Below are 17,458 nucleotides of genomic sequence, written 5' to 3'. Positions count from 1 at the left end.
AAGAGAGGGAGCAGCGGCATACTGGAGTTCCTGCTGGGATCCAGCCCAACGAGGAGGGAAGGACAGGGAATGGAAGGCCTAGAGGCAGGCTATGGGTGCTAGAGCTCTGCAGGTCTGTGTTACTGACTTTAGAGGATGCAGACTGAGGGTTATTACTTGGAAAATGGCATCAAATCTCAATGTTCAAAATAATATGATAACAATGATCAAGATGGAGCCTTTATCCTAGGAAGGTCAAGCAATCTCAGCTGTAATTCAAGTCACTTGTTCTGACAAGAATCTTCAAATTTGTATTTTTGATCTACCTTTCAAAGGGAGATGGGGAAATGTCACTGTTCCTTCCCTAACAGCTAGTCACTGACAAAGATGCCCAGGATCTGGGGGCAACGGAAGGTGGGAACATCTGGAGATGTTCTAAGCTCTCCTCCTTGCCTCTCTGAAGCCCCCAAAGGCCAGGTACCAAATCTGGAAAGGTGAAGACCGTGCCCGATCTCACACCCAAGTCAGAGCCAAGACTGGGACCGACGCAGGTCTTGGGACACCCGCCTGCCGTTTGGAGGCAGAGATCCAGAAGCCTCCGGGGATCCGAGTTTGGGGCTGGGGGCACTCACCTGGCATGGAGAACTTGGAAAAGTCGGGAAGGGTGTGGGAGAAGGAGACCATGCTGCCCCCGCTGGGACTGGACATGCCGCTGGAGATGGGGGATGAGGACACCTTCCCATTGACGGTGGCGTAGTTGGGGAGGCTGCCCGCCCGGTCTCCTGCCGACATTCTCCGCTTCTCGGGCAAGGCGGGGGTAGGGCTCCCCTGGCGGAAAGCCGCGGAATCTGGGGAGGAGGATGTCGGGCTGCCCATCCCGGGGTAGTAGGCCGGGGAGACCGGGAAGGAGGGCGTGGAGGGAGCCTGGTAGCCAGAGGCGCTGCTCTGCCGGGACAGAGTGGGTCTCCTGTCCTCCGGTGTGGAGTAGCCGCCGTAGGCCGCGTGCCTGTCCATGCTAGGGCTGCCCGGGACCACAGGCCCGGCCCCTCCTAGGCCTGCCACGTGGCGGCCCAGCCCAGGACTCCCCGGAGTAGTGACTGAACTGCTGTGGACAGCCCCGAGGGGGTGCCGGCCCAGGCTGGGGCTGCCCGGGGAGGCAGCCATGCTGCTCTGGGGACTGGCGATGGCGTTGCCATGGAGGCCGGCCATGGCATTGCCATGGGGACTTGAGACCTGGCGGCGGCTCAGGCCTGGGCTCCCAAGAGAAGGGGCCGCCATGCCAGGATTGACTGCCCGCCGGCCAAAGCCTGGGCTAGGAGGAGTGTTGGTCCCCACCGTACGGTGGAGAGTCTGGGGGCTCCCAGGCAGGGTGTGGACACCTGCCACCGAGAACTGAGACTGAGGCCGAGCGTCTGAGGCAAAGTAATCGGGGCTGCGGTGGCCACTGGGGACGGCGGGCAGGGTGGGGGAGATGTTCTGGTAGCTGCTCTGGGCAGAAGACGGAGGGGGCCCTAGGCTGCCAGAGTGGAAGCTGGCATCTGCCACGGGCTGGGGAGGCGTCCTGGGGCCCAGGCCACTGCTCTCTGCTGATGGGAAACTCCCCATGGACGTGCTGAAAAGACAAGAACCGGAGCGCACATTTAATTCAGATTTACAGGCCCAGATACATCCAGACATGCCAGACACTCAGTTCCAGCCCCAGCTGCTGCCGATTGGCGAAGGTTGAGAAGTCTCTTCCACACTAAGTGAAGCTGGTCCTGACTCGAGACATCATGAATTGGGTCAGAACCCTGCACCCCTTTCTCCTTGAAAAGCCCATAACCCGTTTAGGGGTCCTCAAACTACGGCCCGTGGGCCAGATGCGGCAGCTGAAGACGTTTATCCCCCCCCCCCCCCCCGCCATGCAGGGCTATGAAGTTTCTTTATTTAAAGGCCCACAAAACAAAGTTTTTGTTTTTACTATAGTCCGGCCCTCCAACAGTCTGAGGAACAGTGAACTGGCCCCCTATTTAAAAAGTTTGAGGACCCCTGTTCTAGATCCTCCCGCTGATAAAGCTGAGAACACGAGCATGACCCGCTAGCATTGGAAAGGACTGTCTAGTCTGAGCCTCTTATTTCCTAGAAGAAATCCGGGCCACAGAAGGATGAAAATTGGCCCAAGGCCTTGTATTTAGTAGCTGATGGGAACTTTTGCACCGCAGACTAGATGCAGAACCAACACCATAATTTTGTATTTCATTCAATAAGGAAGAAGATCCTGTTGCTATGGAGTGGGAGAACAGATGAGTCAATAATGGTCCAAAGTAGAGTGAGGAGAATGAATGGTTATCATGCTAAAGTCAACAAAAAAGAATCTATGTCAAAGAAAGCTGTCTCAGCCTAACATGCCATAACTATGTCATCAACATCATTTTACCTCTGGAGAAGCTGGAACATGACTGTTGTCACCCTCCGATCCCCCAGGAAAGAGGTACATGAGTTCTGATATATTCCACTCTAGTAGAATCTCTGGGGTTCTCTAAGTATACCATCATATCATCAGCAAAGAGTGATAATTTGGTTTCCCCGTTACCTACTCTAATTCCTTTAATCTCTTTCTCAATTCTTATTGTCAAAGCTAGCATTTCTAATACAATATTGAACAGTAACAGTGATAGTGGGCTACCTTGTTTCACTCCTGATGTTATTGAGAATGGTTTTTCCCCATTACATATGATGCTTACTGATGGTTTTAAATAGATGCTGCTGATTATTTTAAGGAAAAGTCCATTTATTCCTATACTCTCAAGTGTTTTTAATAGGAATGGATGTTGGATTTTATCAAATGCTTTTTCTGCATCTATTGAGATGATCATATGGTTATATTCCACTCTATCCAAACTTAGGAATCAGAATCTGTCATGAGTGAATGAATGAATTAATTTGAATGAATGAACAAAAAATCATATATCAAGTACTTGTTGTAAGCTAAGCACTAGGGACACAAATAAAAATATTGAACCAATCCTGATCTTTGAGAAGCTTATATTCAAATAGAGGAGAAAATACAGAATCCAGATTATAGAGATGGTAACTGGAACCCAGGGGGAAAGACTGGCTAATACCCTTTCCAGGAACAACGGAAGTTAGTTATTTGATTGTGGTTCCAGAACTAGAAGTCAGACCAATACATCACAGAATTAGAGTTTCGAGAAATTTAGAGTTGAAATGACCCTTGATTCTTTATTCCAATGCTTTCATTTTCTCTGAATTTCAATTTGTTGATCTGTAAGATGGGATACTGTAAAAATCAATGTAGATGAATTTTTATGTAAAGTGTTTTGCAAACTTTATCCACCCCAGCTCTTTTTCTTTCTGTATTGACTTCTCTTCTTGTGCCAATATTAGAGATTTTTCACTGAGCTTCTCCTAGACCCTTGGATTTAGTAGTTAATGAAATTTGCTTTAACTTAGCTCAGAATCCTGGCTATATACTTAGATTAGGACTTTGGTAATCAATCTCCCAAAGAGGATTCTTTTCTTAAGTTGTTTTAATACCAGGACCCTTCCCTTTCATTCAAATCATTCAAATCACTTAAAATTTGGAGTTGTTTTTTTTTTTAGCAACAAGTATTGGGGTATTAAAACTTATAGAAATGGGCTATACATGGGGTATGTACCATGGGTGGTTGAGGCTACCTATGGTAGGAGAAGTCATTACATAAGAGAGACATGCCATAGACATGAAGTTACAGGACACACAATTTCAAGCCAGGAGAGGCTCTCATCTCTGGCTCCCACCACAGGCAATATTTGGCCAGAGTGGATTCCCTGGGGGATGACTTTATTCATTACACATGGCTTTCAGCTTCATCCAGAGGTCAAGCTGGTCTATGCCAGAAGCCAAGGATTCTCCGCCAGGTTGAGATATTTCATCAAGGCAAGAGCAAGTGAGTGGGGATAAGAAGAGAGCTCTGAATGATTTATTCTAATTAGCCCAGAGTAACCTGACTGGTCAAACTCAGAATCATAAGATGTTGGAGCTGGAAATGACCTCAGACATCATCTATCCAGTTCAATGTTTTTCCTTTATAGATGAAAAATATTTGCCTAAAGTCACATGGCCAATCGGTAGTTCGTGACTCTAAATCTAATGTTATTTTCCATCACTTTATATAATTTTAGTTTCCAAGTTCTGGTTCAGGATACTACTGCTCTAAGAGCAGTAGAATATGAAGAGTACACCTAGAATGGAGATACTTTCTTGGGAGGGGAAAAACAGGATGAAAGAACTTAGTGGCCTCAACACCAAAGCTAGGTCTTAAGAAAGTGAGAAAAAAAATAAATGAAATCCTTTAATCAGAAGGAGATAAGGATAAGTAGGGTCCTGACAAAAAGGTCCTTCTTTTGGTCCCTAGGTAACAAGCTCTTCAGTTCACCAGAATAGGAAGAATTTAGGTAAGCTTCAATGAAGAACTTCCTGATCAAGGGTAATTAGCCAGCTAATTAAAGAAACCATTAAAGCCAGTTCCTGGAGGACTTTAATACAGTGGGGAAACATCTCTCTTCCTCTAGAATGTTTTGATGAGGATAGAAGGGACCAGTCTGCACAATGGAAAAGAATAGACCCAAGATCTGTCCTGAAGGCAGACATAGATGGAATGCAAACTTTTCCCTCAAGGAGCTCCTGATCTAGCGAGTACTTATACATGGAAGATCTACAGAGTTTACAGGATAGAGTGGAGATAGAGTGGAGAGTATAGTCGATCATGGCTGTAAGTTCAGAGGATGAAATATGGATTCATGGGCAGTGGAGAAGACTTTCAGAAAGAAATAGGGCTTGGTTGGGCTTTGAAGGGGACAGAGAACTGCTGCCTGAAGGAGATGAATTACACTTTTTTTTTTTTTTTTGGGGGGGGGGGGGGCCTATATAAGTCAGAATCAGGAGCGATAACAGGAGAGACTAAGGAGGGGGAAGTTTCCAGGAGGCAGATTTCATTTTAAAATAAGGAATAATTACTTACTGGGTCAATCAACTAGTATTAAGTTTGATGTACTGGTGATATAAAAAAAAATTGGATCATCCCTACCTTCAAGGAGTTTACATTCTATAAGGAGCCTACTATGTAACCTCATCTAACAAGGAGAGTTGTCCAAAAAGCCTATGCTTGCCTCAATAAGGAAGGAGGCAAAAACCTGCCACTGAAAGTCTTCAAAGGAAGGAAGAATGAACATTTGCCAAGACTGTGGTAGAGCTGAATATAATTTGAATTAGATGACCTTAAAGGTCTCTCTATCAATTCTAAGGTTCCGTGATTCTTTAATCTCCGAAAGGTCTGCTCAGCTCGTGCTTCCAGAATTCCTCGAATCCCCAGACTAATTGCCTCTGATCATCCTGGATGGAGCCCAAGGAGGTCTGTTCTTACTGGCTCTGTCTTTCCTCTAGCCCTACCCATCTGAGAAGAAGCTACCAAAAGGGAGAGAGAGCCAAAGAGCTAGGAGGGGCTGGGTTGGTCTGGCCTGGAAGACACTCTTCAGGAAGGAAATGCTGCAACTGTGCTCTGGAGTGATCCCTGCCCCCCTATCCCCACCCAAGGAATTTCCCTTTGGCCAAAGGAAAACACAGAGAAGGTGGCTGAAGACCCAGATTCATAATGGAGCCCTAGAGATTTGAGAAGTAGAGTGGGATAGGTGTGCATTAGTGATTCAGTAAAAGAATTATTCATTTATAGAGGATCCCAGCCAGGAATTAATCTTGTACAGACTTCTCAGACACTAGCATAAAAGGTCCTCCACAGTGTGTCCCCAATCTTCCTTCCCAATCTTAGCATATCTGGCACTCCAATCCCCACCAAACTCATACTTTATGCATTCTTAACCTTACTCAATCTATTGGCCATGTGGGAATGCCTTCTCCCCCACTTCCTTTCTAATTATCTGACTCCAGATCCAGTAGCTTTCCCACTACACCCAACTGCTTTTGCTCCATTTGAGTCCTGAAGGAAAGATAGGCTTCTGACAAAGAACAATATACCTCATCTATATAGCATTATATATATGGTCTTATATGGTCATTTAATGATTTCATGTATATATATTATATATATATATATACATATATGTATATATATATATATATATGTCTGATATAACTCAGACCCATAAGAAGTGATTAATAAATGATCTATTAATTGACGTAGAAGGTACAGTGAATCAGGAATGAGTACAATTATCTGTTCCTTCTAAGAACAGTGCAGACTATCTGGTCCCTATCCCCGGACTTTCACAATGATCTACTAAGTATTAAAAACACTCTCATCTACTCTCTACTCTCTATCCCCCAAACCATTCCACTGCAGTCCTTCACCCCAACTGGCCCCGTACCTGTCAGTGCCAAGGAGGGGACTGCTAGTTGAGATGGGACTGGGTGGGGCAAAGGAGTTGCCCAGAGTTCCATTCCTCAGCGGTGTCTCGGAACCGTAAGTCGGTGTAGTTAGGATAGTTGGGCTCTTGGGCTCAGCGTCCTGGGTTCGGGGTCCAGCCACAGCTGTTCGAGCCACAGACTCGACATAACTCCTAGGTTCTGCAAAATATAAAGGAATACCATTAAACTGAGCAGGTTAACAGTGAAAATTAGACAAAGCTCTAGAGCTAAAAGTGTCTAGCCTAGTTTACCTCCTCTATATTTCTGGTCAATATAAGCAAATAGGAAGGTAGGATTTGAAATAGATCTTTACAAAAGCCCAAATTGAACAAGCCTTACACAGATTAAACCTCCCTTGGGTCACCTATCTGCCCAATACCCTTCCCTCTGTATTTATGAAATCTAGGAAGCTCCCCAGCACTAGTAGACTCTTCCTATTTAGCAGATTTCTACTGAACTGGTTGGCTTCAAGACATTCGATTTAATGACTAATTAAGATGCTTACTGTGGGTAGGACAGATTTCTACTGAACTGGTTGGCTTCAAGACATTCGATTTAATGACTAATTAAGATGCTTACTGTGGGTAGGACACCGAGGAAAATACAAAATGTAGATAAAACTCAATCCCAGACTTCTGGATCTTATAGTCTAGTAGAGGGATATAACAAATATAGATTTATAGATATACACCAAATGCATTAACAAACTTTCTATGGACTGTTCATCAGGAAAAGAAAGACCGCGGCCTGGGTTTCCAGAGTGATGGGTGGCTCTTGGGCACAAATATTCCCCTACATATATACTCTCAGTACCATATTAAAATTTGTGCCTTCTCTTTCCCAAAGGTACTGCATGCATTTGTAAGAAATGTTTAGAGATATAATGTCAAAATTATTCTTGCTTTGTCTTCTATTTAATAAATCTATTTATATCTACTTAATACCTATTTTATATATTATATTATTAATATAATATATAGCAATAATATAATATTGTATATTATAAATAAATATATTTAATATATTAATATCTATTTAATAAATATTTAGACTAAGAAAAAAATTAACACATTGGAGAGGTACAAATTGTTGCATGAGCTCCAGGATGAGGAAAGTTTGTCACAGATTGGAGAGATTTTAAAGGCTGAGGAGGAATTTAACATGTAAAAGGGAAGAATAGATGTGAGAGTTGTGACTAGGGAAAGTACAGGAAGTGTTCAAGGGAGAGAAGCCAGTCCATTTACTAAAGAGCAAGAGTATGGAGAGAGGAGTAATAATACAGAAATGTAGGGTGGGAAGGGAAGGTAACCCCAGATTATACAGGTTTTAAATGCTCTGCTAGGAAGTTTGATCCATTACTCATAAGGCTATATGATGCCGTGGAAGATTTTTGAGCATATGAATAAGGAGGCTCAGACTAGCAATGGGAGAGAGAATAACTTGGAAAAGGAGAAGGTGGAGCTGGAAAGACCTCTTGGGAAGTTATTGCAATAGTCTGGGTAGGTGGTAGATGAGTTCTGTGGTGGGAGCAAGAGGCACAGAAGGAGAAGTACACCACAGATCCCAGGCAGGCAGACTCCTCAGTATCCTGCAAGAATGAGTCCACCTGAAGCCACAAGGGACAGCCTCGGCCATCCTTCTAAAGTTCTCAACATGCCCTTGTCACCATCCAAGTTAGAAATAAGGACAAACGTTCACCACAGCCCTTTTCCTCTTCCTCCTAGCTCCTACTTCTTATCCCTTGCAGCCTCTGTGGTTCTTTCTATATTCCCAATGTAGGGATAGATGGAAATACAGGATTTAAATAGTTCTAGACATCTAATTAAACAAGAAGCATGTATTAAGTGTCTATAATGGACCAGTCAGACCATGGAGATAGAAAGGAGGAAAACAAGTCCCTTGCCCTCCAGGAGCCGTGTGTGTCACTATGAACAATTTTTCCTTTGGTCAACCACAGTAACCTGGCTCCAAAGGGAAGCCATGGAATGTAGACCTTCCCAAAGGTCACTTGGGCGGCCCAATGGAAAGAGTACCAGGCCTGGAGTCAGGAAGACTCATCTCCCTGAGTTCTAATCCAGCAGCAGAGACTTCACTCTATTGGCCTCTGTTTCCTCATCTGTAACATGAGTTAGAGAACAAAATAGCAAAGCACTCCAGAATCTTTGCCAAGAAAACCCCAAATGGGGTCACAAATAGTCCCCTACCATTGAAAATTAACCAAACAATAACAGATTGCCAACAGTGTACCATGACTCCAAAGGGAAACTGTGGAATCTAGACCCTTCCTAGAGATCTTTAAAGGGAGGAGATACAGCCATTTCTCTGCCCAACAATCTTCCAGAAACCGAAATCAAGAAAACCTAGTTCCACAAGAAGCCAAATCAAAAGATGATAGAAAGGAGGTCAGTCTTTTATCAGTTTTTGTATTAATCACATATTCGACACAATCTAGTTTGGGGAATTGATCTAATATAGTAAAAAGAAAAGATCATGGGATTCCATTTTTAAAAGCCAGAAGAAAAATAGAAGCCATCTAATCTAACCACTTCTATAGCTAAAAATAGATTTTAAAAAAATCAGAAAACATAAGTGATTTGCAGTCTTATAAGCAGTTAAGTGCCAAGACTGAGATTGGAACTCAAGCCCTTTGATTTCAAATTCTGTGCTCTTTTTAACCAACACAAATAGAATGTTATACATCTTTTCCTGTCTGCCAAATGCTCTCCAAACACCTCTCTCTGAAGGTAATGAAATGAATCCCTCTTCCTTATCCTTTCTCTGCACAGGGGGAATCAGGCAGCCAAACAACCTGGCCCAGATCACAGGCCCGCTCTAAAGTCTGCAGCGCAGTGCGTGCAGAAGATCCCTCCCCGTGATTCTAAGACATCAAGATTAGTGCCGTACATGAGAGCCTCTTCTACCCCAATCCCTCCGCCTTCCAATACCCACATGGATCCCAGGTCCCCATCCACAAACAGTCCTGAGAATCTGCAAAGGGGACCGGAGCCTGAATGAGAGAAAGACCCTCTTACCCCTGAGGAGGAACAGGAGAGACCCTTCCAGGTAGGACTTGGGAACAAAGGCCAAAGTCAAGGCAGAGCCACCCCCAACTGCCCTGAGCAGGCCAGATCCAGGACTGCAGAGCTGTGTTTGCCTCCACCAGGAGAGTCCAGCCCCGCCCTGAGAGTGCCCTCCCTTCTCCTCCTCCTTTTCTAGCTCACCTTTCTTCTCCCCCCACTTATCTGTACCACTCCCTTCTCTCTGCATTCTCTCCTTCTCTCTTCTCCATCTCCCCAACTTCGCATCCTTTTCCCTCTCTCCTTCCACATTCCCGTTGCTTTCATGGCCACCCTGTCTTTCCCTACAATCAACATTCGTTTTGTTGCTAAGTCATTTCAGTCTTGTCCAACCCTTCATGATCCCATTTGAGCTTTTCTTGGCAAAGATAGTGGAGCAGTTTACCTTTCTCTTCTCTAGGTCATCTTACTGAAAAAATATTCCAATATTCATTAAGTACTTACTAATAGCCAGGTACTGGGCTAAGTACTGGAGATAAAATTTTTAAAAAAGGCTAAAAATTTTACCCGTAAGAAGCTTATAACTGAATGAGAATTTTTACCCACTCTATTTTCCCCTTTTATGAGCCAGAAATTCCTTTTCTGTTGGCGAACCTTCATTCGGCTCACCAAGTTCACTTTGGCCAAACCTTGAATCTGTCCCGACATTAGTAGCCTTCTGGCCCTAACATCAATAATTCTCACAGTTTTGTCCTCTGATTCCCATTATTCACCCTCTTTCTTCTTTTCTGTTTCAAGTTCCACTCTACAATAAATATTTGAATCAGCTCTGAAGAGAGAAGAGGCTGAAGTAATTGAGAGGGCCAACCCAACTCAGGAAGGCATTTCCCCGTGTTCTGAGACATCATGATAACATAACTCACCCAGCCCCCTCCATGCTGCAGCTTGCTCAGGTTGTTCCCTCTCTGTGCCTCGATTCCCTGCTCCTATACCCTCCTTCTTCCTGAACATGAAGTGGAAAGGTCAGTGAGGTCTGGATTCCAGTCCCCTCCACATTTTCATTTGCCAATCTGATGTCCCTTAAGGACGACTGGACCTTATCATCTGCCCTGTCACCCCTCTATATTTGTCTCTGAGAATGGGGACTTTCATTTTGCTATCCATTTCTCCAGCCCTTACCATGGTGCTTGGTACATAATAAAAGCTTAATAAATTTGTGTGTCTTGGGGGAGGGGGGTCATTAAGAAATTTTTCAACTTTCTGATACTCACTATTCTTACCTGTAAAATGGGGATAATGTCAACCCTTGCCTTCTTCAAATGGGTCATTTCTCCTCCCCCACAGTGTTTTTTATGAAACATTCATGAAAATTCTTTATAAAACAGTAAGTGGTATACAAGTGAAAAGTATTATTATTATTGTCAAAAGACAAGGTCCCAGAAAGTCAACAGAAGGTAGGGAGGAAGGGAACAGTGCTTAATTAGGACTAAGTGCTAAGCTCTTTACAAATATCTTCTCATTTTATCATTGCAGAGATCCTAGGCAGAATGCTTAAATGTAGGAAGGCAAGGGAGTTCTATCTGTAGTTGCAAGGAGAGAGTGGGCTTAACTTCAGGAATAGAATAAACCTGAGATTTGTGGTCAAAAGACTTAGATTCAAATTCCAATTCTGCTTCTGACGCCCTATGTGATTTTGGCCAAAATAATTTAACCTCTGTGGACTTCAGTCTCTTCATCCATAAAATGAAGGCGTGACCTAGATATTCAGTTAAAATGACTTCTATCTCCAAGATCCATGACCTCAAACCCTAATCAGAAGAGAAGGATTAGGAAAAGATAAGCCATGTAAATCATCTTGCCTGTCTTCTGTCTATAGGACCATAGCCCAGTCATTTGAAACCTTGCAGGGTTGATTCTATAGCTTTGCTCAGACATCCTTATATAAAGATGTAGTGGACAGTCTTGGATACAGTCCACAATTTTCAGTCCAAATCTGCTATTTATTAAAAATATAATTTGGGGCATATTGTTTTTCTCCTATAAGCCCAAACTTCCTTCTCTATAAAATAAAGGGCTAGGCTAGATGATCTCAAAGTTTCATTCCAGCTCTAAATTCCGTGACTCCTTACAAATGTTATTTTCCACTTTTAAATTCCTTTTGGGACCAGCCCCAAGAGGCTGGCTGGAGTGTGTGATGTTGGGGGTGAGGCAAGTTTAGAAAGGGAAACTTGTATATGGGGTTGGGTTCTTCATTCTCCACATTCCAAGAAAATGGACAAAACCCAAATGTCAGATCTGGCTCCTCAGAGCCCAGCCTGGCTGATAAATCCTGAATTGAAATTGGTGACTCTATCAAATGATCATTAGTGATACCTGCCCTCCCCTTCTTCAGCTCTAGGTACCAGTCGGTGCTTGGGTTAGCAACTTAAAGTATCTTTTCCATCTCAGAGAAGAAACTCTGCCCAGCAAAGAGAGTCCATACCCAGAGAGAAGTGGGTTTTAGAAGGCAAGAGAGAAAACATAAAGTGTTACAGCTGGAAGAGATCACGGACACCAATTCTCATCTGCCCAAAGTCACTCACCATTTTATTGGCTGATCAAGAATGTAGACCTAGATATGGGGGATGCAAAAGAAACCAGGCTCCCAGATACTGAAAGCACAAATTCTCGAATTTCTATCCTTATAAAACGAAAGGTTTCATCAGCAAAAAATTCCAAAGGGCTTGCAAACAACTTTATGAATGGAGGACAGAAGGTGCCCTTGAAACATCAAATGAAACTGCCCTGCCTCCTAACTTAAATCATCCCAAACAGTTAAGAATCTAATCCATTTTTAAAGACCTCCAATCTTCTGGCTCTGTTATACTCTCTCTTTAAGGAAGCTCTTCCTCATGTCTAATCATATTCCTGAATATACAAAGTCCATCCTTTGTGCTCTGTTCTCAGTAGAAAATAAGATCCCCCAACCTTATTGCCCTCACTACTACAATTACCATATCACCACCATTTTCTCCTAGCTGAATAATTCCAGTTCCATTAATATTTTCTCACAAGTCTTAGTAATTAATTCCCTTATTTTTGTCCTAGGATGGAAAGCATGAAATTTTTCAGTAGTCTGACAATCAGTCAATAAACATTTATTAAGCATTTACTATGGGTCAGGTACATTAAGGTTATAAAAAGAGGCAAGAAACAATCCTTACCTACAAGAAGCTGACAATCTGGACACCAAATGTGGAAACACAGAATACAGGTCCTTGTCCCTGTGTTTTCCCATAGGCAAATTCATTCATTTGTAGAATTCCTACAATATTTAAGCTAGAAGAAGCCTTAGAGCTCATCTTGATACAATCCTCCCATTTTATACATGATAAAAACTGAAACTTGATAAAGTGTCTTATCTAAGTTTCCAGGGTTAGTAAGAAGCAAAGGCAGTACTGATATCATCATCTGTTTTCAAATCACTAGTATTCTTTATAGGCTGCTATGTTCACTCCATTCAAAAGATCATAAATCTAGAGCTGGAAAGGATATCAGAACTATGAATCTAACCCCTTTATTTTAAAGATGAGGAAACTGAGACTCAGATTTGCCAAAGTCACCCATCAGAGGCAGGATTTGAAGCCCAATCTCAGAGCCAAAGCTCTTTCCACCATAACATGTTGTCTCCCTTATTTCTTTCTTCCCTTCTTCTTTCATTCATTCATCCAGCATTTATTGAATATCTACTCTGTAAAAGGCATTATGCACAACAGAAAAATCAGATCAATCTCTACCCTGAAATTGTAGAAAATGGTACCCAGAGAAAGGGAAATGTCAAGCTCAAATAGACATGAGAGTCACTAAATATAAGGATCTCAGTTGGCACTGACTTAGGAAACCACGTATTAACATGTTCTATGTTCTAATGAATTTTTATTTAATTTATTAGATATTTCCCAATTACATTTGAATCTGTTTCTGACCATATTCCAAAGTCTTATGGCCTGTTGACTCCACCTCTGAATTAGGTGTATGTGGGGGGCTGGTCATCATGCATTAGGAAAAGTTCAGGAATGAATGTCAAGAGACTTCTGATTCTGGCCTTAGTCTGTATGATTCTGGGAAAGATGGGGTTTTCCTATTCTGAGCCTCGTATCTTTTATCTATAAATTGAGGGGTGGGGCAAAATTATCTCTAAGGTCCTGTCCATGCTTAACTTTCTGTGATAGATCACCTGGGAGAAGATCAAACAATACCTTGCAGAGTTAGGAGAACAAGGGACAATCTACCTCTCAGATCTGTGGAGAGGGAAGGAATTTGTGGCCAAAGAAGAACTAGAAAACATTCTAAAATGCAAAATGGATCATTTTGATTATATTAAATTAAAAGGCTTTTATATAAACAAAAACAATGCAACCTAGATTAGAAGGGAAGCAAAAAAAAAAAAAAAAAACTGGGAAAAAATTTTACATCAAAGGGCTCTGATAAAGGCACCAAAAAAGTTATGAGATGATCAACTCTGATGAGTTCAACAATGAAGTGATTCAGGCCAATTCCAACAGACTTTTGATGGAGAGAGTCACCTACATTGGGGGAGAGAAGTATGGGGACTGATTGTGGATCACAACATAGTATTTTCATCTTTTGTTGTTGTTTGCTTGCCTTTGTTCTTTCTCATTTTTTTTTTTTCCTTTTTGATCTGATTTTTGATGAAAAATGTTTGGGAGAATTGCACATATTTAATCTGTATTGGATTATTACTTGCTGCCTAGGGAAGGGGGTGGGGAGAAGGGAGGGAGAAAAATTTGGAATCCAAGATTTTGCAATGATGAATCTTGAAAACTATCTTTGCATGTATTTTGAAAATAGAAGGCTATTATAAAAAAATGTTTTAAATAAAACTAACTAACCCATCAAAAAAAAAAAAAAAAACCCAATGCTTTACAGTATGAAACATCTTCTATTAAGCAAATTAGGAAGGTTTAAAGTCATTTCAAAGAAAGCCCACCCAAGAACTTTCATGCACCTGAAAAGAATATCCCAAAGGCAGAAAGTTCAACACCATTCCCAGCTGGAAAGACCCCAAGCCTACAGCACAGCCCCCTTCCTACAAACACACAGTAGCAGAGGGCTGAGGAGGGGTAGGTGGGATGCTCAAAACTCCCCAAAGCAGTTTATTTAAAGGGAAACTATAAACGCTAACTGAATGATTCTGCCAGATCAGCATTTGTGTCGAGTCACAGGGGAGAGATAAAGGGCCCAATGAATTCCTAGCTCCTGACCTACAGCTCCACTCCTTAGCCCAGCTCTCCCTCTCCCTACTTGGAGAGCCCAAGCACACGAAGCTGCTGGCTAATCCTCCACGGACGTCCTCTTGGGCAATCTTGTTGGGGAGGTCGGCCCAGGGAGGCAGCTGCCAGGAGCAGCCCCAGTGGAGGCCTGAGAGCCCAGGGCGTGTGCTGGCATCTCAGACCTATGAAATTTGGCTCCAGATCTCTGCTTATTCTCAAGTCCCCTCCCCACTCAGCAGCCCCTGCCAGCAACCAGCCCTCAACCTCTGGCATTTGGGGGAGAGTCAGCAGGACCCAGAGCTCTCCCTCTCTCTCTGAGGTCAGCAGAGGGATGGAGGGAATCGGGAGGAATCGGAGGAGGGCCTTTCCAATACTGGAAAGAGGCCTGGTGCTTCTGTGGTATTTCTACAGGGGCAACTTCCTTCGATAAGAGACACATAATGGAGAGGGCAGAATGCTCACCCTGAAGTTAGGGAGGCTCAAATCCCCCCAGTGATCCCAGACTCTCTAATTCCCTGGGTCGTGGGTCTCTCATCTGCAAATCAAGGGAGTCTGACTCTTTGATCATTAGTTTCTTTTGGCTCCAAAATCTATGGTTACAATGATGCAGGGAGAAAACCCCCTCCTGTAATCAAAGCCTTCACTGGGGCAACAAACAACTTAGAATCTAAGAGGCGGTGAGAGCACCGCCGACCCACGTTTTTACTGATGGGACAACTGAGGCACTGAGAGGTTTGATGGCTGCCCAACATCACCCAGACAGAAAGTGACAGAGTCAGGTCACCTGCATCTTCACCACTCCACACAAATATTGGAATTAAGTACATGGGATACCCACAGAGGGACGGTGAATGTCCTTTGAGTTCAGGAACTAAAGGAAGTCAGGCAGTATGTAAGCTAAGAGGAAATCAGGCACCATGATCAGAGAAACCAGGCACTGACTTAAAGAAAAAAAATCAGCCACACTTTACATGTGGCCAGTATTTAGCACACAGTAAGTGCTTAATAAATGCTTATTTGTTGACTGACTGACACATAATAACAGGAAAAACAATGGAGTCAGGACATCTGGCCTTCTATCAGTAATAATAATGATTCCTCACCTTCTTACAGCACTCTCCACCTTCCACCCCCATTTCCCGTCTCCATGCCTCTGCACTAGCTGTTCCTCATGCCTCGGATTCTCTATTAATCACTGTCTTTCTTACAAGTCAAGGCTCAGGTCAGGGGATACCTGAGGCCTTTTGGGATGTCCCCAGATGCTAGTGTCCTCCTCCCATCCATAATTAGTGTGTGTGTGTCCCACCAAGATAGATAGATAGAGAAATGGATGATAGATGGGTGGGTGGAAGGAAGGAAAAAAGGAAGGAAGAAAGGAAGGGAGGAAGAGAGGAAAAAAGAAAGAAAAGAGAGAGAAAGAGAAAAAGAAAGAAAGAAAGAAAAAGAGAGAGAGAAAGAATTCTTGATCTAGGGTCTGTTAATTCGTTTGTTCTTTTTCCTATTTTGATAACTGCATTTCAATAAAACTGATATCCTTGCAATTCCATGTATTTTATTTTATAAAGTGAAAAGTATTATTCTGAGAAGGACAAAAGTCTCTTCTACCTGTAAAAATGACCTGAAGTGAACTAACTAGTGGCCCCAGGAAACCAGGTCATGGGCCTGGAGGATGTTGGATGAATGCACCTGTGCTCTGGGTCTCCTGCTTTGCTTCTCCTGGGCCTCTGAGGGCCTATTTTCCCTCTTCCTTCCCTAGTCAGGGTCAGGAGCTAGGACAGGGGGTCTGGGGAAAGTGGCCCAGCGGGCAGTGCATCCTCAGCAGCCTGGGGGGAGTGTTGGGAGGAGCTGGTGAGGGGACATTTGCCTTTTTGTCTGTGCCTCCTGGGGGAACAACGGCAGTGTCACACAAGCAGGGCTGAGGACTGGACCCAAGGTGTCCGTGGAGACTGAGCCTGCCTGCTTGGCAGAGCTTCTTGGCTTGGATTGCCTCAGCAACTCGTGGGCCTGGGGGGAGGGAACTGAGATCCTAACCACTTGAAACCCCATCTGAAGACCAAACTGTTGTCAAATTAGCAGAGACTGAAGGCCTAGGATGGGAAATCCTTACACAGTATCATGTCCCCAGAAACTCATCACCCAGAAATACCATTCTTACCTTCAAAGAACTCAGCTATTCCCTTCTCCTCATCTTCCTCTGAGAGAGGAAGAGAGAAGGAGAGAGGATGGGAGAGAAGCAGGTGGAGGCGAAGAGAAGAAAAGAAAGAGAGATACACATTAATATAGTTAGCAACTGCATCTTAAGTTGAGTGAGAGAGGAAGGGATTTAGCCAGAAAAAAAATAGTCAGAAGGGAAGACTAAGACTGTGTTGGAGCTGGGAGCTCCACTAATATCCAGGTACCTCCACGGCATCCCTAGTCAGCCCTTACCTGGAGGAGGCTACATCTCCCTCTGCATCCCCCTCCCTAGTGGGGGTCTGAGTAGACATCACCCCACTGTAACTGGATTTGGTATTCGAGCAAAGTCACTATAGGCAAATACAGGGCTTTCCCCATTCAGCTGCTGAGATTTTTTGGTAAAACATCATTTTATAGCCATGGTACACAGGGACATGCCCAGATGAAAGGCTCTTTCCCTATCCCTATTCCCACCCCCATCTCTATTTATTCATATTGCCAAAGGAGAAAAACAAATAGCCTCGTCCAAATACTGGAAACAGAAAACAGAATTTGGGGAGTGACTTTTTGGACAGGGCCTATATAACACATCTGTCTGCCAGAGTATAGGG

The 17,458-nt window shown here is 43.5% G+C and overlaps 1 protein-coding gene across 10 annotated transcripts in view; it reads right to left on the bottom strand.

Annotated features, from left to right (window-relative positions):
- The window catches only part of TNS1 (tensin 1), a 266,384-nt gene that overhangs the window by 17,605 nt on the left and 231,321 nt on the right, over positions 1 to 17,458 (bottom strand). For 7 of the 10 annotated variants that reach the window (XM_031958074.1, XM_031958070.1, XM_031958069.1 and 4 more), the window contains 3 exons: positions 16,828 to 16,866; positions 6,343 to 6,541; positions 612 to 1,591 (listed from right to left, as the gene is read on the bottom strand). In XM_031958074.1, the coding sequence (XP_031813934.1) occupies positions 612 to 1,591; positions 6,343 to 6,541; positions 16,828 to 16,866 (1,218 nt within the window). The remainder of the gene's footprint in view (positions 1 to 611; positions 1,592 to 6,342; positions 6,542 to 16,827; positions 16,867 to 17,458) is intronic. The other 3 variants (XM_031958071.1, XM_031958073.1, XM_031958078.1) reach the window with 1 other exon arrangement.

Source organism: Sarcophilus harrisii, chromosome 3 (assembly GCF_902635505.1).
Source record: "Sarcophilus harrisii chromosome 3, mSarHar1.11, whole genome shotgun sequence".
NCBI lineage: Eukaryota > Metazoa > Chordata > Mammalia > Dasyuromorphia > Dasyuridae > Sarcophilus > Sarcophilus harrisii.
This window is presented reverse-complemented; position numbering and strand designations above follow the sequence as displayed.